Genomic DNA, 21,187 nt, shown 5'->3' with positions numbered 1-21,187 from the left:
CAACAAGTTGAAAACCAAAATGCATTCTTTTTTTATTATATTTAGTTTTATAATAAATGCAGAAAAGTAGTACTCTATGGATTACTACTACATTAAATGCATGAATAGGAAAAACGAGTTGCGCATTCTTTTCAATAATTCATAACATTTGCGCGATCGACTGATTTATCTTCATGCATAATAAATATAAATATGAATATTATTTACATATATATTTTTAATGACCTCATTTGATGTCCAATGTGTTGTAAGTATTCGTCATATAGAAATTGTATCGGTGTGGAGAAACCTTTACAATACCTCCTTTTCGACAATCTCTTATAACACTTTCACCAACGGACTATCCTTGCAGTAAACGGTAAAACGCGCATGTGAAAATATCGGCAAAACAACTTGGATTTCTTGATTTCGTAATGAAATACGTTATTGTAAGTGTGTATAATTTTACTACTAATTAATAAAATAAATATTTCAAAGAGGTATCGACATCTCTGATGTGTAAATGTTTTTTACTCTAAATTTCTATATGTAAATAAATTTTTTAGTGTAAATTTGTTGAACAAATACAATAATATACTTTATTATAGTGCTTTGAATAAGTCACTTAAATAAAAAAAATTCTCGGAAACATAAAATTTTTATGATAGGATAACCAGTTTATTTCACAATTTGCTTGCGTGGAATTTTACTGATGCACAGAAGTGCTGTTGTATTATTTGTAATATAATGAAAAGTATTAAGTTTTATTCGCGTTCTCTGCGTAAATTTTTCGTAACAATAAATGGATACATCGTTAAAATGTCCAAGAACTTGATGCTTTATTTGATCAATGAAAGTGTTATGTAAAATTATGTAGTATGCAGCGTGTTATCAATTAAAATATGTTCTAAGAATAAATTTTCTAAAAAATTTTGTGTCTGGATCAAATCAACGTTATTTCGAAAAAAAATTTAAGATCTAACTATTACAGTCAAAATATTTAACAAAAATTATCGCTATATGTTCAATTTATTACCGTTATATTTAAATTAGATTACCGTTATATGTTAAATTAGATCGCCGCTGTCTTGATTAATATTTGCTTGGCGGACGTATTACATATTTTACCAGAATATTCGACAACGACAATACCGTCACCTCCAAGACCGTACAGTTTTCAATACGAGGCAGGACGATATCCGGGACACATCGATCGCGTTCATCAAGAAATCGGAGATGGTGTAGGAACTGTTTACGGTAATCGCAATTATATGTCGTTCATAATAGAAGTCTCAACCCAGATAGCACGTATGTCTAAAAGACATTTAAAAAACAAAAATATTTTTTCGACGACTTAACCAGCTGAATACCCCGTGATTTCTACGGGTAGTGTATATGTATCAATTTTACGTATACTGCGATTTTAGGGGTAGCCTTTATTTTTTTTACTTCTTCTGGGGATTCTCCTAGGAAATTGTAATACCTTTTAAAAATATCCAAATTTTTGATAGACATTATTGCTATTATTATTTGAAAAATACATTTCTTATACCGTGTATATATTAAAAAATTACTCATTGTCAGCTGAAAAATTAAAAACGTCCTTTGAATGCGTATTGCCTAGAAAGTACGATTACAAAATTAAGGATGAATCTACGCAAATCCGTATTTCAAAACAAGACACACATTAAATTATTTGAAATCGTGCATATTGTGTTCTCTTTTTCTTCTTTCGTTTTCTTCTCTTAAAAAATCAATTATTTTGAATGATTGGTATTATGTTAGACAATATAAACGTACAATAGAAACGTTGGAGACATTATCATAATTTTTCAATTCAATGAAAAGAAGATTGTAATCTTAGTTCGCAGTTGAGGCAATCATGATTTCAATAAATACGCGTGTATTCTTCAGGGACGTATTCATACATCGATCCAAAGCACAAAGTACGAACGGTGGAATATACGGCAGATAAAAATGGTTTCCATCCTGCCTTGTTCAACTTCGAGGACACTCTCGCTCAACCTGTCGACTCGGAGGCCGTAAGATTGGCTAAGGAGAAACATTTGCATCTTTATCAAAGAATTGCGGCGGCAAACATTCATAATGTTCCAGTAAATCTGCCCCGGGTAATTATATAAAACAGTAGATTATTATAAAATTCAAATTTGCAAATTGTTTTTATAACATGTCTAATGCGAGCAAATCATACAACGTTCTAACGTTCTATCTCGAAAGACTTTCTTTCCTTACTTAATGTCCGTTTTATATAATCTATAATTTGCGACAGAATTCAAGATAGAAATCTGTTTATAATATTGTGTAATAGAAAACATTTTGAAGAATACACACACGCAAAATACATATCTTTGATATGTATTCTGTATACGTCTATTTTAATGTTGCACGTAATATTATAAAGAAAAATTTGCCTCGATTTTTGTCGCAAATTATAGATCGCACAAAATAGAATTAACGCATTGCTAATTGCTTTGTTCAAAATTGCAACAATACTATTTTGCAAAAATGTTTTTTAGTGTAGTTTTTTAGTGTAGTTAGTATCGATTTTCAAAACGATAAAGTATAAAAAAAGGATAAAGAAACAATTTATCTAACCATAAAATATGTTTCTATCTTGATAAAGAATGATACTTCGATTTGTTTAGCTAATTCACTCACACGTAATTTGCGTGACTTTTTTTCATTTTGTTTTTTGCTTAATTGCAATTCACAGGATTCAGTGAGCGTGGCGAGAGCGAAGGACAGGCATAATGAATTGTACCACAGGATCGCAGAACAACACGCGGCGATCGCTGCGCAAAGAGAAACAGAACGGCTAGCTTACGAGGCGACTTCCGTTGCCAACGACGTGGACGACCATCGGACGCGATAATGACAGTTTATACACGTGCCGGCAGCATGACTGGCATGCGCAGTATACAGAGTGTTTCATAATGTTCGTACAGACGCTGGTGTACAGGTGGAACGCGGTAAACTGAACAGAAAAATTCTTTACCGTTTTGCAATTTTCGCAATAATAAATGAGATATTAATTACCCAAACTTTTCTACAAACATTATGAAACACCCTTATATACCAAAAAGAAATTGCGTGTCGCCTGAGATTAATGCTTATAACAATTTTTCCCGTCACGATTCCTCTCTTACCAGCTTGATTGAAGCGATAAAAAAACTAATTACTATAAAGTTTTTGACTGCAAATAACACTTTCTTTATTAGCTCACAGCAAAACAGTACACACTCAGTGTCAATTATAATTTTATTAATTATGCAGATAATAAACTGTTTTTAATCACAAGAATAATATAAAGCAAATGTTGAATTGTCAAACGGCACAGTTATCTACCTATCTGTAGAAGCAGAAAGGAAAAATAATGCATATTATAAATAAAAATAAAGCTAATTAGAAATTCTAATAATGAAAATCTTAATAATGACATGGAATCGAATAAAATAAATTTTTACGAATATTTGTTTTGTCCTTTGATTTGTGATAAATCAAGCAATAAATGTTTCATTTTTTTACTAATTATTTTCAATTTTTACGAGTATCATCTGTTTCCATACATATGTGTATTGCTGCGTAAACACTTCCACACAATAGTTCTTCGATAGTAATAAAGAAAACAAACTGCATGAATCGCATATTGTCAATTTTACAATAGATATAAAATTGTTGTGCAACTGTTATGTATCGTATCCTCCGTTATCTCGCAAAACCCAAAGAAATAATCAAGCAAAATTCTGCTGCGCATCTAATAATAATTATTACACATCGTATTTTTTCTATTTTTTTTTTGGCGTTTAATTTTTTTTTACGTATGACGTGATCACACGCGATCAACGGCGCAAATAACGTGAAAACTTGTCGTTTTTAACTACCGGAAACATCATCGCGCAACCAATTTTTGATGGAAGATAAACACAATTGTATCATGATAATATAAAAACAGCCACGGCACCTAGTCATAATATTAGTTCGAGTAAGTGTCCCGGTGAAAGATGAAGTTCTACCAACTACTCTACTTCTTTCTGATGTGCATTGCGGTAAGAATCATTACAATCGAAAAGTATAGAAAAAAGCAAAATTTATATTATTCAAAATTTGTGGTAAAATTGAAAGAAATTTCGTATATGTACAGTGCTGAATAAATCACTTAAGTATATTTCATTAGTTAAAAAAATTATATATATAATTATATTATAAATTTATAAATTTATTATTACAACATTATATTAATTTTATAATTTTATAATATTGAATAGAAAGATGAATAAGATTTGAAGGAATGTGAGTTTTACTTTTCTATTCCCAAATTTCTGTTATTCAATATTAATGCAAGATAAAAAAATTCATATATTGTACATACACATATACATACTCACACGTACACAATTCTTTTATTATTTATTCTTCTTCTTAGGCGACAATGTGCTTCAAAGTTCCTAGCATCCATATGGGGAAATCCAGAAGTCCATATGGAGTTTTTGGTATAGCATCTTGCAGAGGCAGAACTACACCAATGCCTAATTCCTAAATAAACAGAAACATTTGCATAAATTGGTAAAATAATATTAACTTAATAATATGTTCTATAATAACTTATGCGGTTTGGATAGTTCTGAGAATCATAAAATCGATTTGTTACTAATAATTTTGCATTCAAATTGACATTTAAAAATGGCATTTATGTGATACTTACATAGAGACTTTAATGCATATTTATATTTCGCTAATTTTATAAAATAAAAATCTGAATAGATAGAGCTTAGAGTAATCATGATACAAAGAATAAGCAATGTAATAATACGATAAAATAAAAGGCTTCTCAGAAAAATCTATCCTACCTTGTTTATATTTTTATTAGTTTAATTATATTTTAAATCAAATAATCTTATAATCTTTTTTTAAATAATTTAATACACATGAAGCCAATTTTACTTTACATACATAAGATGACTATTTTCAGCGTCAATTAATTAAACCGGTTCAAACTTGTCGACAAAATTGCCAACACGAATAAAATATCGTCAAAAAATCATAAACTTTTTCCTTCTTCGATAACGATATTTTATATTTCATGCTAGCAATTCTGTCGACAAGTTTGAATCGTTGATTAAAGTTAATCGACATTGGAAATAGTTATTCTTAGATCGATTCTCGATTTCCGCTTTCTCATTATCACTTGGGACAAAAAACTATCCTTACGATTTTAATGCATAAAACTCATCAAAAAAGAAAGTATTACAACCAGTGAACTTTATGCATACTGAAATACGCCGCAGTTCTCAGACCACAGAATCAACAGAGAGAACAATTAAATAAATCTTTTTGTCTAGGATTGAAAACCTAGATCTTTCTTGATAACAAATGTGTATAGATGTAACACATTTACATACATACATTTTTCGATTTTCTCAGACCTTTGTAAATCGGTATATTTATATCTGATTTTAAAGTATTAAAAATCATTATTAAGATATATAAAAATTAATTTAAAAATATATACAATTAATTAACAAATTAAGTATATCAATTTTTATATTAGCTTTAAGTCACATATAATAAAATAAAATAAAATTAATTATAGAAATGTAAATAATGTTTCAGATGGAAAACAGCAAAGTACAATAATAAATGGCAATGGACTGCAGTGTGGATGAATCTAGAAATCATAGTTGACTTAAAAAAAATCCAAAATTGCACCATATTCACTATAATTAAATGAAAATGTATTGTTTGTCTTCTGTTGCCCAAGTTGCATCGAGATTCAAACAAATATTAGATATACATATATATATATATATATATATGAATAAATTTATGCAAAATAAATAAGTCCATACTTTTCTGAAGATACAAAGTATAGAAATAGATTCCTTCAAGGTAATTCTAAAGTTATAAAAATGCATAGAAATTAAACTGACAATAAAAAGAAACAATGCATAATTAAAAGTTAAAAGTTATATCAGGCAAAAAAAGATTAAGGAGATCAAATTCCATCTTTGTAATCTTCCAGGAATTTCTGACTATGACAAAATGTTTTAATTAGCACCATATATTTCGACTTAATAAATAACAAAACTGGCATAAAATTGTTTTGAGTTTTATTAAATAATCCTGGCAGTCATAGTATGTGCATTTTTACTTATACACATATACATTTCTTTTGTTTATTAATATCATTATCTCTCATAATTAACTAGTCTTACATTGTATCTGCATAAAGAAAGGAAGAAAGCTTAAAATTACGAAGTGATAATTATATACACAATTATTGTCTATTCTATTATATATATTATTCTTTTTTTATTTAAATCAGTTAACTGTCTTTTATATACAATTCACATAATATCTCTACATTGCACAAACTAATAGTATAAAATTAAAGATTTAAATCAGCATAACTTGTGAAAAGAATTTGTAGAGATTCACATCAGAGACATGTAAAACATCTTGAAAAAACTATCTTTATTTGACGATGAGAAAAAAGAATCAATATGAATTATATCAATGTTGTGTTTTTTCAATTTAAAACTAATAAAAATAATATAAAAATAATGACTTTTTATTATTATAAATATACCCATATATATGCAGTTTTATTAATCTCTTTATTTTTTCGGTAAATCATGTTTGTTTTCTGTAATGATAGCAAATCTAGATCAAAACCTAATACTTAAAACATAATTATTATATATGGATGTGTGCTTATCACAGTTTTTGTTTTAAAAGGCTACAAAATCTTGAGAGACAATTAAAAATCCTTACATAACATATAAAGATATTGCATGTAGTTTTACAGTTGTATCAACAATCATTCATGTAGAATCGTTCTATCACTGTATCATTATAATTTTATTGCAAAGATTGCAATTGCCTTGTGAAAAATTCTATAAAATACACCATACAGTATAATTGCACGGTTGACATGCCCTACATTCAACAGTATAAATCAATGCTGAAAACTCGTTTCACGTTGTGTAACACACATCTATACTTGGCAAAAGTATAGTTAATATTATAGTATTACAAGAATGAGACATCTGTGTGTGATATGGACAATTATTTCTTTAATAGATGCAGCATGTCTTTATTTTGCTGCTGCAACACTATATCTGCTCTTTCGGTTTTATCAGTAATATTATCAATCAAATCGTTTTGCGAATCTATCTCCTCGGACAAACCAATTGCTAGATTCTTCAGTCTCGCCAATGATCCACTCATCTCATTTAGATTCTGCTCTAAAGCTCGGGTTACTTTATCATTAGTTGGTTTAGGATCTTCAAAATTGTTGTCGTCAAAACTACCTCTCATTCTTGTCAACGAATATGAATTGCTCACGTTACTTTGTACTTGTTCTAATGTATTAGAGAGTGCAGGAGATGTTACAGATCCAGAACTGGAAGACTCTGACAATTTCGTTGATGGTATCGGAGCATCCAGTGATTTACCACTCAGATAATTCTTCAAACTACCAAACACACTTTTTATACCTTGAATATGTTTTTGACTAAATCTCAATGTACTGTTGATATCATCTAATCTCTTTTCTGTCCTCTGCAGCTGTTCCCTTTGTCTGATTAATTCCTAAAAACAGAAGTTTAAAGAATAAGATCCAAAATGTGTTATTAACAGAGCAAACATGAAAATGTTAAAATTATTTGAGTGATAAAATATTTACTTTAGTATCATATTATAATAAATATGTAAAAACGCAGAATAAAATACATTAGAAGCAAAATGTAATTCCATAATTATAAATCATGTTTTCAATATAAATTTTAAATCAGCTGACATGCTATCTACATATTGGTAGTGATAGCAGAACTGGTATATCATTACGAACATACCTCAGCAGTAGCTACGCCAATTTGCTCTGAATCTCTCAGAAGCGAGACGGATCTTTCTGAAGACTGTACGGTGCGTTCTTCTATTTCCTTTTTACGATGTAATAATTCTTGACGTTTCTGCATGACATCATTATCGAAATTCTGATAATGTCCCGCGGGGTAATTTCTGGCTGGTGCATTACTCAGAAATGTCTCGTCGTCCACATCGTCTTCCAACGAAAAGAACGGATTCTTTGGATTGCTAAGATAATTATGGCCCGCCATTTAGCTGATAAGTTTTCGCGATGTACAAGATATCGATTGCGAATTATTAATTGAATCTAGTTTCGAAATTCCTCTTTGTTTGACACTTGCTTTTGCATGCTTTGTGAGAATATCACAATACGATAAAAGTCGTCTGGATGTGACGTGAACAGCTCGTGCGTCAAGGATAAAGATGTATGTACATAGACCAAGCACTCCATCCAAGGGTGAAGCCGAAAGTTAGAATTTATTATTTGAGAGAGATAGGTGATTTGTAGTTCATATCTCACTCAATCTTAAGCCTGCATCAGACTATGCAATTTGTTGCAGCAAGCGATCTAGTAAATTACTAGAAATGAATATTGTGTGCTGTATGATGCATGTCTTCTTCATTGTGATACAAATGTTAAAATACAATGTATATTTTCTTTTATTCACATGTTCATTATACTATTGTGAATTTATAATATACAATACAATATCATACTTTTTAATCAGTAATACCAATTAATAATCACTGCAATAAAAGTCTCTCAATCGAGAGCACCTGAAGCATTTTTGAACAGATCACTCAGATCGTGTTGAGTCTTCATTGAAGACTGGTCACATTCTAGCTATCTTACTTTATCGGTGTTTGTTGGTTTTCATCAAATATTTTTATACCAATAGTTTTATAAAATCAAATATACTGTCTTTTCAATTTTTTTGGATTTTCTGTGTAAGTATTTTATTAGTTTTTATTTTAAAACTTTTTTTAATTGATAATCTTGCAAGTTTTCGCTTTGATATGCACATTCGTAACTGAATGCCTTGGTTCATCACACACACACACACACAATGTAAACAATATATAATTCGATTATAATACATATTTAATACGAAGAATAAGCTGTAAGTTAATCCATAAACTGTTTATTAATTCTTAAATTTTTTATCATTGAGTTATAAATTTTCACTACTTTTTACATTTTGAAAAAAAAATTAAATTTTATAAATAAAACTTTGAATAATGTCTTGTTTGATAACTTCTTCTTTTGATAAACTTATTATGTAGTTTTTTATTATTTTTTACTAGTTACATAATTGGATTATTTATTAAAATGGTTTTGGGTTTTAACATTGTACAATTCATTTGCATATTGTAATCTTTTTATCTTTATAATTTTGAGACTTAAAATTTATTTTATTAAAATATAAACTAATTGAAGTTCTTTCTCCCTAGATTGAGAATCTAAATCAAAAAGCTGTTTTTATATTGTGGAAAAGAATAAGTGATCAACATTTTTTTATACTAATGGATCAAAAAGAAAAACCATCAACATTTTCTGAATGGAGTGTAACAGAAATGAGTCCACAGGAAAGAATATCAAAAAAGAGTTTAAAAAGGTATAAATATCTTTAAACATTTAAAATAAACATTCAAATTGGTAACTATTTTATAATTTGTTTCTTTTTATATCATTTATTATTTATGGCATAGTACTTACAATTCATAGTTTTAATCATATGATTATATCTCTTTAGACGTTCCGAGGAAGTAGATTCTCCAGAAAAGGCATTATACGGAATCTTTGCTGATCCTGATGAACTTTCGAGTGACGAAGAATGGATAAGTGATCTAAAGGATAATAGTTCCTCAGAAGATGAAAATAAGGTGGATATTTCACAAGATGGAATACAGGAGTTCACCATAAACCAAGAATCACCAATTTTGGAAGAATCCGTCACTAAACTGATCACCTGGATTGATGATCCATCTGTCCTGAAAAAATTTTCTTTTACAGACAGAAGAAAACCTATATCTGTTATCGATAAAAACAGTCCTGTAGAATACTTTAATCTGTTTTTTACGGAAGAATTTTATAAACTAATAATTGACCAAACAAATTTGAATGCCAATCGAGTGCTTCAGAAGACAACTGGAAGCAAGAATGTGCGCATACAGGCTTGGAAACCTTTAGATATAGAAGAATTTAAAGTTTTCTTAGGTCTGTTATTTCACATGGGAAATATTCAGTTACCTAGCATTGAACATTATTGGAAAACCAATTATTTGTACAATTTAACCGTTTTTCGTGATCATATGCCCAGAAATAGATTTCAACTACTGCTGCGGATGTTACATTTCGATGAAAATCCCATAGACAATGAACCACCGGCTAAATTTAATAAAATTTGTCCAGCAGTGGATTTATTTAACAACACAATGGAAGAGGTTTACTATCCTGAAAGAAATTTGTGTATTGACTCGTTAGTTCTCTGGCGTGATTGTTTAGTTTTCAAACAACACGTTTCATGTAAACAGTACAAAGACGGGGTAAAATTGTACTTGCTTCGCGAGCCCGATGGAATGATTTTGAAATTATCAGTTTGTGCGGTATCGAGAGATCATGAGATTAGTGATAAGTGGCAGGCCGCCCAAATAGTACATGAATTAATGGCTAAAAAACTGCATCAGGGACATGCGCTTTATATGGATAATTTTTACACTGATATTGAATTATCTTATCAACTGTTGAGCAATGGAATTCACGTCACTGGAATATTGAAAAGAAATGAGGGTGTGCCCATTGAAATTATTGAAAAAAAATTGAAGAATGGTGAACTCATGGCCACGTATTCAGAAGACGGCATATCAATTCAAAAATGGAAGGATAAAAGAGAAATTCTTCTGCTCTCCACAGAGCACAAAGGAGAAATTGTGGAGATACAGGGAACACGTGGAAAGAAAAAGATTCCCAAGTCATTGCTTGCGTATAAGCGAAACATGGGAGGAATCGACATGGTCGATCAAGCATTTTTGTATCATCCCTGTGGAGGGAAGACTTTGCGTTGGAATCAAAAATTGGGAATTTATATGTTTCAATTACTGTTGCTAAATAGCTTTTTCCTCTATAAAAAAAATGCAAATTGTGCAATCAGTTGGCTGCAGTATCGAGATACAATAATCGATTATTTGCTAAAACACAAAGGGATAATTCCATCAACACCTACGCTGAAAACGCCAACGCCCACTTCGTTCCATACTTTAAATAGTATCAAAATAGAAAATGAATTGTTACTCCATTCTCCTAAAATTGTCAAGAAGGAAAACGAATCCAGAGCAAAAAGAAGAAAATGTGTGAATTGTAAAAAAAACCAAAAAAGAAAAGATACCGTTTACTCTTGTACCGAATGCCCTAACAAACCAGCTCTTTGCTTGGATTGTTTTGCAATTTTTCATACATCGTAATCGGTGTATATTTAATTATAATTTATAGCTTATACAATAATAGGTAAAATTTTTAAATATTTTTAAAATACATTGTCTCTCATTAATATTTTTGTTAGATTACTATTCTATTACAATTATTATTATCATTATTACTATTTGTTATTATTACTCTGATAACACAAATTCAGATTTCACAACTCGTATGTAAAATTCCCGTATCAAATTTCATATGTAAAAAGAGTGTTAGTTTATAAACACTAAACTACTTGAGTGTACAATAATTTTTTACGCTTATATTTATTTTTTAAATATATTACATTTATATTAAAATTTCTTGTAAGAAAATGTATTGATGCTTATAATTGTAGTAATTATGTGATGACAAAATTTTATTTTGTTGACGGAAATGTTTATTGTAAATAATTGTATTATATAAATAGAGAAATAAAATATATGCAAGTGACATTTTTTTTTAAATTACATTTACGATTAGATTTTAAACAAATTTTAATTGTTTAATTGTGTAGTTAATTATAGATAAATATCTACAAAATAGATACAAATTATAAAATTACATAATTGCAAAACTCTCAGCAATAAATGGGGAAAAAAAAAAAAAAAAAAATATATATATATATACATATATATATATATATATATATATATATATATATATATATTATATATATATATATATATATATATATATACATATATATATATATATATATATATATTACACACACATACATACAATTATTAACATTATCATATATATCATATAATGTTATAAAGGATGCCAAGTGTCACAACACGTTAATTAACAGTGATTGCGGAGCCTAGTTGCCGCATTAGTTTATAACATTCCTGAAGACGTTTTCTGTCCCCTATCCGTTCCAATGTCTTAGCGGCCTCCGCAAGCATACCGGCGCGTTCTCCCGGCGAGGCTAACAACAACGTAGGCAAATGCCTGCACGCGAGACATAACGCGACTGCGTGCTCTCTCTCGCTATTATTCTGCTCTTTTTGCGACCGATCCTTTCCACATATGATGGAGGATCGTGAATTTCTGTGATGCAGACTTCGATCCAACAAAATCTGAGTCTTCACCGGCGTCGCACCAGCCATAATGCGCGCTGTAGCCTCGTATAAGAAGACGCGCGCCAATACGGACTGAAACAAAGAAAACATGTTTTGTAAAAAGACTAAACTTGTAGGGTAAAATTTCTTTTATCGATTTACAGCACGAATTTTCATTAACTGAAATTACAATCGTGAAATAAAAGAAAAATCATAGATCTACACTTACTGGGATATGTTGACACAATTGTCTCAAGCATGCCAAATCGCGCTGGAATCCTGCAAGGGACATACTTGCGACAGATCTTTCTGATTCTACATCCTGGTCTTGCCACAGTGTCGTGCGTAACTCAAGAAGCCAGTCACAGACCCACAACTGTGTAAGCTGAAAAATAAGCAGAGTAATAGAGATTAGTGTGGTTAAAGCAACTTTTTATAGATACATACGCGACTCACACAGTAGATATATGAAATTATTTATTGTATAACGGTGCTGCAACCTGCCACAGGAGTTGCACTGCAGGAGTATTGCATAGTTATATTTCATGCAATGCAACTACAATGCACACTTGTAACAGGTAAACGGTAGCACAGGTTACGCTTGAAAGAAGTTACCTTTAACGTACGCACACAAACGAAATAACTCTTAAGTGTTTAACGGTTCGATTAATGAAAACTTGAAGTTTTTGGCTGCCTTCGCAAAAATATATACTGATACTTTTAACACAAGTAAAATACTTCATATTTTTGTATGTAAATACTTTATCTGTACGTTTGGCGAGCACAAAAATGTGAAGTTTAACACAGTTTCGCTACTGTAGTTGTTTGTTTCAGCAAATTATTTTCACGTTTAACAAAAGCCATATTGGTAAAGCAATTACTTGCAATAAAAATTCATCGTAAATATTTTGATAATTTACCAAGATTTGCTGTGACGATTGCTCCTTGCAATGATAGTACACCATGGATTGCTCAAGCAGCAATCCCGCCTGATCGATGAAACGCATGGACATCAACTTTGTAGAATGCTTTGCAGCTTGCAGAACATTGAGCACAGCGTGCGGTAACGGACTGCTGCTGCTATTATTATCGCCGATTTGGAAATTTCTCTCATACGGGAATTTGCTTTCAACGATGCTCCACGCCTTTGGGTCTTCCTCGCCTAATCTCCAACTTGCGGCAGCACAAATCACCGCGCCCCACCATAATCCAATCTCATCCTCGCACGCTGGAAAAATAAAATGGAGAACCAAGTTACACTGCACGATAGTGCAGTCCTCTTCTTTTCAATTCAAAATGTGCAAACTTGACATTTTTAATTTGTGAATTCACCCTTAAATACGTAAATATGGAGGAATTTTACGTAATAATTGAAAGAATTTTTGTTCAATTTTAGATACTGTCTTCTCGTACTCGCTATGTTGATTTGATCGGTGCACGCAAAACAGGCGTCCACTTCCGCCGAGGCCATGATGATTCGTCCCAACTCGAGGACCGAGGACGCGTGACACTCTCCGACGGTGCCGGTCAGCAAGCGCAGGCACTGCTCAATTAGATGATCCCTGTATGCGCGAGCCGCGTACGACAGCGGGTCCGCTCTACTGTTCTGCGAAGTGAACTCGCTGTCAGGCTGCTTCTTATATTGCCACTTCTGCAACGCCAAGAATCTCGCGCCCTCATCGGTCATGATCCACTTCAATTTCGCAGGAACGGCGCAAGAGGACAACAGGACACGCGCTTTGCCCAGATAATATTTGTGTATGTACGGGAAGAAAGATTGCTTCAGACACAGCGCGGCATTCACATATATCTCCGCCAAAAGCGGCTTCGGTATACTTTCGCCAGCGGCCTCCGCGTAATTCAGGGCGCAGAGAGCGAGATACAACGTCGAGTCCTTCGTTCCCTCGGACAAGCGCAAGCAAAGCATGTGCTGGTAGACGATGGCTATCTCAACGGCGGACATCTCTGCCTGCTGTCGCTCCGACTTCTCCGACAGCCACTTGCTGATCTGCATGATCCATCTTCCCAGCCATAATTTGTGAAGAACCTGTCGCACTATCTGCCACGTGGTGGCAAGATAGATCTCCGTACGTGACAACGGAAAGGATCGGCCAAAGTACTGCAGGCACTGGTGCAAATCTCGGTACGCCTGATTATACTCGTGTTTAGACATGTTGAATTCGGCTTGACGTCTCCAGCGACGTAACTCGAGGAAGACCTTGCTGTCGGTGGGTAACACGGGATCGCCATACAGCAACAATCGACAAAGACCGCCTGCCAAGAGTATCAGATTGGTACACCAAAGAATAATGTTGCTCCACAGCTGCTTGTCCGATTCCGATTGATCTAAATCCGGGAACAAAAAAACACAGCGATTTATAACAGATTTATCGAAATCATGGAAAATTTCTTGACAATTACCTTGGTAATTGAGTATCGTCCGTCCGTCCAACTTTGTATTTAAATAATCATAATTGAATCTCCCGACATTGTTGATGAGAATACCAAGAGGGTTGAACGCCAAGAATAACAACATGAATCCACAAAGCGTTAATCGAGTGTGATCCCTCATGCCGCCGTTGGACGAAGTTGGCACAGGATGCAAACTCTGCAGTGTGTCCGAATCGTCCTTCACGGATGACGGCGACGGTGGTGAAAGTGGTGCCGGTGGTGGTGACAGGGACGGTTCGCTCGAATCTGAACGTGGAGGCGTCAGTTCTCCGCAGACCAACATCTCGCGAAGATTTTGCCGTTGAGCAGCCATCTTCAGCGACAAATTCTCAGCCTTCAATTTTGCATTAGTATTCTGCAGAAATCTAATTACAAAAAAAAATTAAAAGATAATCTTCTTGTTAATGATAAAATTTTAATTTTATTATCCTTTCCTGATATATTCGATGGTTTTACGCAAAATTGCCGACTTGTTTAACTTGGCGTCGATTCCAACTATAATGTTTTTCAATTCGATTATTTTATCGTTGATTGACGTCCTGTAACGCCGCTCGATAGCATTGTGCGCGCTGCGTTTCACCTCTCTCACTCTTGGTACACCCACATGCGTGCCCGTGTTCAAACGATTAATTTGTACCTTATCGGTATCCAACACTACAGGAATCCCTGATTCAAACATATTAATTATAATTATCATATACAATAATTAATTTATAGATATTATAAATTACATACATCTTTCATATTTTAATATAATAATAATCTATCTCTTGGAAATAAACTGAACATATATATATATATGTACCAGTAGTTAATACCGTCCCATTTGCAGTATTCACGAGAGTATGTATCTGATGTGGAACAGAAGTTGTCGTAATGGACTGTGCGCCTTTCGAATATACAAGAGATTCTGATTTTATCAATTTGGCTGGCAGAAGTAGTTGTCGTTGTTGGGCAACTGGAGCTAAGGTTACAACGTTCGGTGATTGAACATTGAAATTTACATTTTGTGGAATTGTGTATTGTGAACTAAACACCGTAGGTGTTGTTGAAGCCACTGATATTCTCTGCGGTCGATTTTGTTGTACCGATGGGACATCTTGTTGTACATAAGTAACAGGCTGATTATTATCCGGCACTGCTTGTTGCGTTACCATAACATTTGTATTAGGTGATTCAAGAATTGTTGAATCTTTGAAATCCTTAAAATCCTTAAATTCGTCAGTGTTATTAAGATTTAAGAAATTGAAATCTCCATCCATAGGCATAGGTTCATCCAATTCAGAGAGTAGGGCCTCATCGCTGAAAAGTTCTGTTTTCAACAACTCATTCTCACAATTTGTAAGGAGATCTGCAATATTACACATTGATAAGTATCAGTATAGTTAAATATTAGTTTTTATTAATATTAAACGTTAAAATCTTTTTCACTCTTCAACAACTTGTACACATGTGTGATGCAGTCCAAAATTAAAAATCTAGCAAAAATTCTTATTTTTTGACAGCACTATAAATTTAAGAAAATTATACAACATTGTGTACGATAAAATTTGATTGCTAAAACAATATACATCGTTATTAACTAATGTAATCAATTATTACATATAATTTTTGTTTACTTTTGCAGATGCATGCAATGACATGCAGACAAATAAAAGGTGAGGCAAAAAGAGAATGCCTGTTTTGCAATCGGCGAGATATGCCTGCTGATAAAGCAACAATGTCACGGACTTTTCCAAACAGTCGAGAATTTTGTATAAAAAAGATGTATAAGATTTTTTTATCAAAAAAAACAAGACACCTACCATCGATGCCAGTGACTTCATTCAAGTTGAAACTGTCATTTGATTGAAAATTGGAAAAGTCATTCTCCTGGGCCGGGGCCCATCCTCCGGGATCTGCCATTATATATGCTCTGTCTATCGCTTTAAATACTTAATTACATTAAATAAACCCGTAAATCGTCTATTGCAAGTAGCGATCACGCGAGCAGAACCGATATGTCAAACGCACATAACTAAAAAATTACAAACGATCATACCACCGCGGCAGAACCAATCCGAACGCCGTTACAGATCGGATGATATTGCGTCATCGCATGCGTTGCAAAACTCATAATACCGATGCCGCCAGCTAAAATGTAAAAAATTGTCCACCAATCGGATAATTACCCATCGGATAAAATCCATCTGGACAAATTTGCAAAAGTTTATCAATCACGTGTCCAAGTGTAAGAATATGTAATGTACTTTAAATTAGACACATGACTGATTGATTCTTCTCCTTCTTCATAGTTTTTGTGACATCTTTCAAGAATCATGTATCTAATTTAAATTTGCACTAGACATGATGATTGGTTAATTTCTTTATGTGTATTACATAATGCGTTTATACAAGTACGTGAATGTAGCTTAATGATCGTCTGCTAGCATTGTTACTGCGCGTACGCGACATTTGGCGGGAATTTATTTGCGCATGGCTTTCAATGCGGCACATCCCGCCAGAAATCGTTAGTCAATGTCAAATGTACGTTTTCACTTTGATTTCGCTCGCATGATCGCTACTTACAGTTGATGATTTACGGGCTAGGTTTCATTATTTGGTTAATATAATTGAGCACTTTAAAGCATAATGGCAGATTCCGAAGGATGGGCCCAGGAGAATGACTTTTCCAATTTTCAGTCGAAAGACAATTTCAACTTGAATAAAGTCACTGACATCGATGGTAGGTATCTTGCTTTCTTTTGATAAAAAAAATCTTATACATCTTTTTGATACAAAGTTCTCAACTATTTTGGAAAAGTCCATGACATTGTTGCTTTATCAGCGGGCATATCTCGCCGACTGCAAACAGGCATCTCTCTTTGCTTCATCTTTTATTAGTCACTACATGTCACTGCTTGCATCTGCAAAAGTAAACCAAAGTTACATGTGATAATTGATTACATTAGTTAATAATTTACTATATAAGTTTTACTCTATAGTCTTTGTATATAATCTTTACTGATGATAATCTGTACTTTATTTTCTTTTTTATAAGGTATACCAACTTTAGCCATTGATGTGAAATTTAATAATGCACCCTTAGAAAAAGAGGAGAAAAAGCAACAAAAAAGAAAAAACACAATTTCAACGGTTGAATTAGAACGCAAACAGCTTGCGGAAGAAAATTATCAGCGTGAACTTCATGAGAAACGATATAAACGATTGATGCACTTACTGAATCAAAGTAAATTTTATTCAAGTTATCTAAAAGATAAGATAAATGAACCAAGGAAGGAACCAAGTAAAGCAGTATCTCCCAAAAAGAAGAAACGTCGCTTTGTTAACAATGAAAATGTACCACCAAAGAAATTAAGCAAGGTTGATTCAGGAAAGTACAACATGCAAGTATATTTGACAGATGTAAGTACTAAGAAAATTCTGCTGTTTACGACAGTCGATATCATTTGAGCATAAAGGCTAAAAATTTCAATTCGGTCAAATTACAGATAAACAAAGTACAAGTAAAAAGGAAAAAAATGTTAAGTACAGAAGAAATAGAAGTTAAGTTGGCGGAAGATTCAGACACTGAAGCAAATGTGCCTGCTGATAATGCAGCTATTACACCAAAATACTTTTGTGGTGATTTGCGCGATTATCAGCAAATAGGTTTGAAATGGTTGAAGACACTCTACGAAAATGCCTTAAATGGGATTTTAGCTGATGAAATGGGTCTTGGGAAAACGATACAGGTGATAGCCTTCATATGTCATCTGATGGAGAAAAAACAACCTGGACCTTTCTTAATAATTGCACCACTCTCCACAATACCAAATTGGTTGATGGAATTTGAAAGATTTGCTCCTGATATACCAGTTTTGTTGTTTTATGGCAGTAGTGAAGAAAGAAAAGCTGCATACAAACAGATTAAGAAAAAGCATCATGTTGAAGATGATTATAAAACGCAGCCCGTTGTAATCACCACTTATGAGATAATACTAAAGGAAACTAGATTCTTTCAGTCTGAACAATGGAGATACTTTGTAATTGATGAGGGACAAAGAATAAAAAATTCCAAGTGCTTACTAGTCAAGTAAGTTGCAAAGATAATTGGTTTATAAAAAAACTAAGTTAATAATTGAAAGAGAGTAATTTTATTGTTAAAATAAATTACAAGTACGGTAATAAATTTACTATTGTTTATGAATATTTAAAAATACACTTTTAATTTAAGGGGAAATAGTAATTTTTAATTATAAGTTTTTTCTCTATCTCTTTACTTGAAAAGTAACATCAGTGTATAACGTTTATTTTTTAGAGTCTTGAAAACGCTACAATGTACGAATAAGCTTGTACTGACTGGAACTCCACTGCAAAATGATTTAGCCGAATTATGGTCCTTGCTGCATTTTCTTCTACCAGATATCTTTGATGATCTATCTGTGTTTGAATCTTGGTTTGATGCCAAAGAATTTCAACATAATGAAGGTAATAGCAATTTTTGGAAACAAGAAGAAGAGAAACATGTGCTAGCATCGTTGCGCGAAATCTTAAAGCCGTTTATGCTAAGACGAGAAAAGGAGGACGTATGTTTGGAGATTCCCCCCAAGAAGGAATTAATTGTTTATGCGCCACTTACGCAACTGCAACATGATCTGTATAGAGCCGTATTGAATTACGACTTTGCAACGTTGACTAAAATCGAACAATCAGACTTGATTATACCGAATGTGAATGATAAAAGACCGAAAAGAAAGTGCGTTTTGAAAAGTAAATACGGATCTGTCGAAGACGATTTCTCGAATACATCTGGGAGTTCCTTGTTAAGCAAACAAGACGAAGATAGTAATGATACGGACACGTGGAAAGGGATGACACCTGTAGAAGAGAAAAATTTATCATTATGGAAACAGTATACCGATGTTACAGAACGTAACAGGGACTTTCTTATTCGCATTCAGTTTCAACGTAGACGTAAGTATCATTGCACATCGATATGTTTACATACATATAAAAAATTCGATATTTTAAATCGCCATCTCTTTACTTTCATGTTTCATTTTAGTTACAATGTACAAGAAGATCGTGAATCATCCATACTTGGTTCACTGCCCACTGGATTCAGTCGGTTTGCCAAAAATCGACAATGATTTGATCAGATCTTCAGGAAAACTCTTAGTGCTGGACGCTATGTTGATGAAACTCAAGGCGCAAGGTCACAAAGTTCTGTTGTTTTCGACATGGACCATGATATTAGATATGATCGAAGATTATCTCATGTTACGAAATTATAAATATGTGAGATTAGACGGTCTTACTAAGATAGAACAAAGGAAAGAGGATATTCAAGCTTTCAATAACAATCCGGAGATATTCCTCTTCCTTATATCCACTAAAGCTGGTGGAGTCGGATTAAATCTCGCGGGTGCCGACACTGTTATCATGTACGATAGCGATTGGGTGAGTTGATGTCGCGTTTTCTCGCGCTTTCTGATATTTATACTTTATCTCATATTCGACTTTTAACACTTGCAGAATCCACAAGTAGATATACAAGCTATGGCGCGCTGCCACAGGATAGGACAAACAAAACCTGTGGTAATCTATAGACTTTGTACTAAGGGAACGATTGACGAAACGATCATTAAGCGCGCTGACGCTAAACGGTTCCTGGAAAAAATGGTTATTTCAAAACAACTGCCCGTAACATTTTTTAATAAAGATACTGTGCTAAAATTGAAGCAGGTAATGGAATCCAAAGAATATAAAGTTGTTGCGTCTGAAAAAGAAGGTAAGTTCTTTACATTATGCATGCATATGTGCGTACGTGTAAAGAATTGCTAAAACTAATAAATTGATCTTTGTAGTATTTACAGAAGCGGAGCTGAACAAACTGTTAGATAGAAGTGATATGATTAACAAGGACAAGTGAATTTAAACAAACTTTTTTTTTTTTTAATTTTATTTTATTTTATTATTTTATTTTCTGTTTTATTTCCTATTTTATTTCCTGATAAATTCAAGTCAAATTGGATAATGTGAGAAACAACATACACAATTCTCAGAAAAAGATTGAAAGTCAAGAATAATGATTATTATGTTTATTTTTATATAATTATTTATTTTCTAATCGAGTTAATTTCAATTGATAACGCTAGAAATAAATGCGGGCAACAACAATTTTTGAAAATGTTCTGTAACATCCAAAGTGTCATAGATTTTATCGCGTTTCATTACGTCATTATAAAAAAAGCGAAAATATCAATACCAGTGAATAGATGTGTTGAAATAATACAAGTTCCATGATGTGTCTTTATATAATATTTGTACAAGTTTTCTAATAAAATTCATTTGAAGGAAATTG

General features: G+C 32.6%; 5 protein-coding genes across 7 annotated transcripts; 3 read left to right on the top strand and 2 right to left on the bottom strand.

The window, feature by feature from the left end:
- The first annotated feature begins 75 nt into the window (after window positions 1-75).
- LOC105673587 (Cuticular protein 57A) lies at window positions 76-6,095 on the top strand. Its single transcript, XM_012369334.2, has 6 exons — window positions 76-428; window positions 1,056-1,236; window positions 1,894-2,108; window positions 2,714-4,046; window positions 4,424-4,563; window positions 5,611-6,095. Exons 1-4 carry the CDS (start codon window positions 414-416, stop codon window positions 2,870-2,872), a joined length of 570 nt encoding a protein of 189 aa, XP_012224757.1. The 5' UTR covers window positions 76-413; the 3' UTR covers window positions 2,873-4,046; window positions 4,424-4,563; window positions 5,611-6,095.
- Window positions 6,091-8,302, bottom strand: Snap29 (Synaptosomal-associated protein 29kDa). The gene is made up of 2 exons (XM_012369333.2): window positions 7,854-8,302; window positions 6,091-7,590 (listed from the first exon to the last, which is right to left on the bottom strand). The coding sequence occupies exons 1-2, from the start codon at window positions 8,115-8,117 to the stop codon at window positions 7,066-7,068; spliced, it is 789 nt and encodes a 262-aa protein (XP_012224756.1). The 5' UTR covers window positions 8,118-8,302; the 3' UTR covers window positions 6,091-7,065.
- A 240-nt stretch (window positions 8,303-8,542) lies between these two features.
- LOC105673489 (piggyBac transposable element-derived protein 4) lies at window positions 8,543-11,773 on the top strand. 2 transcript variants are annotated; one of them, XM_012369143.2, is made up of 3 exons: window positions 8,543-8,814; window positions 9,319-9,482; window positions 9,621-11,773. In XM_012369143.2, exons 2-3 carry the CDS (start codon window positions 9,391-9,393, stop codon window positions 11,326-11,328), a joined length of 1,800 nt encoding a protein of 599 aa, XP_012224566.2. In that variant the 5' UTR covers window positions 8,543-8,814; window positions 9,319-9,390; the 3' UTR covers window positions 11,329-11,773. The 2 variants fall into 2 exon arrangements, with proteins under 2 accessions (XP_012224566.2, XP_067214838.1); XM_067358737.1 differs by lacking the exon at window positions 8,543-8,814 and adding an exon at window positions 8,863-8,987.
- SREBP (Sterol regulatory element binding protein) lies at window positions 11,698-16,893 on the bottom strand. The gene is made up of 8 exons (XM_067358731.1): window positions 16,647-16,893; window positions 15,647-16,192; window positions 15,278-15,507; window positions 14,812-15,208; window positions 13,723-14,736; window positions 13,311-13,618; window positions 12,620-12,775; window positions 11,698-12,483 (listed from the first exon to the last, which is right to left on the bottom strand). Exons 1-8 carry the CDS (start codon window positions 16,744-16,746, stop codon window positions 12,127-12,129), a joined length of 3,108 nt encoding a protein of 1,035 aa, XP_067214832.1. The 5' UTR covers window positions 16,747-16,893; the 3' UTR covers window positions 11,698-12,126.
- A 318-nt stretch (window positions 16,894-17,211) lies between these two features.
- LOC105673512 (lymphoid-specific helicase-like) lies at window positions 17,212-21,184 on the top strand. 2 transcript variants are annotated; one of them, XM_012369185.2, is made up of 7 exons: window positions 17,212-17,566; window positions 17,882-18,246; window positions 18,333-18,916; window positions 19,142-19,797; window positions 19,889-20,283; window positions 20,359-20,614; window positions 20,691-21,184. In XM_012369185.2, the coding sequence occupies exons 1-7, from the start codon at window positions 17,473-17,475 to the stop codon at window positions 20,753-20,755; spliced, it is 2,415 nt and encodes an 804-aa protein (XP_012224608.1). In that variant the 5' UTR covers window positions 17,212-17,472; the 3' UTR covers window positions 20,756-21,184. The 2 variants fall into 2 exon arrangements, with proteins under 2 accessions (XP_012224608.1, XP_067214834.1); XM_067358733.1 differs by lacking the exon at window positions 17,212-17,566 and adding an exon at window positions 17,660-17,755.
- Window positions 21,185-21,187: the final 3 nt, after the last annotated feature.

The sequence above is a fragment of the Linepithema humile genome, chromosome 7, assembly GCF_040581485.1.
Source record: "Linepithema humile isolate Giens D197 chromosome 7, Lhum_UNIL_v1.0, whole genome shotgun sequence".
In the NCBI taxonomy this organism is placed as follows: Eukaryota; Metazoa; Arthropoda; class Insecta; order Hymenoptera; family Formicidae; genus Linepithema; species Linepithema humile.
This window is presented reverse-complemented; position numbering and strand designations above follow the sequence as displayed.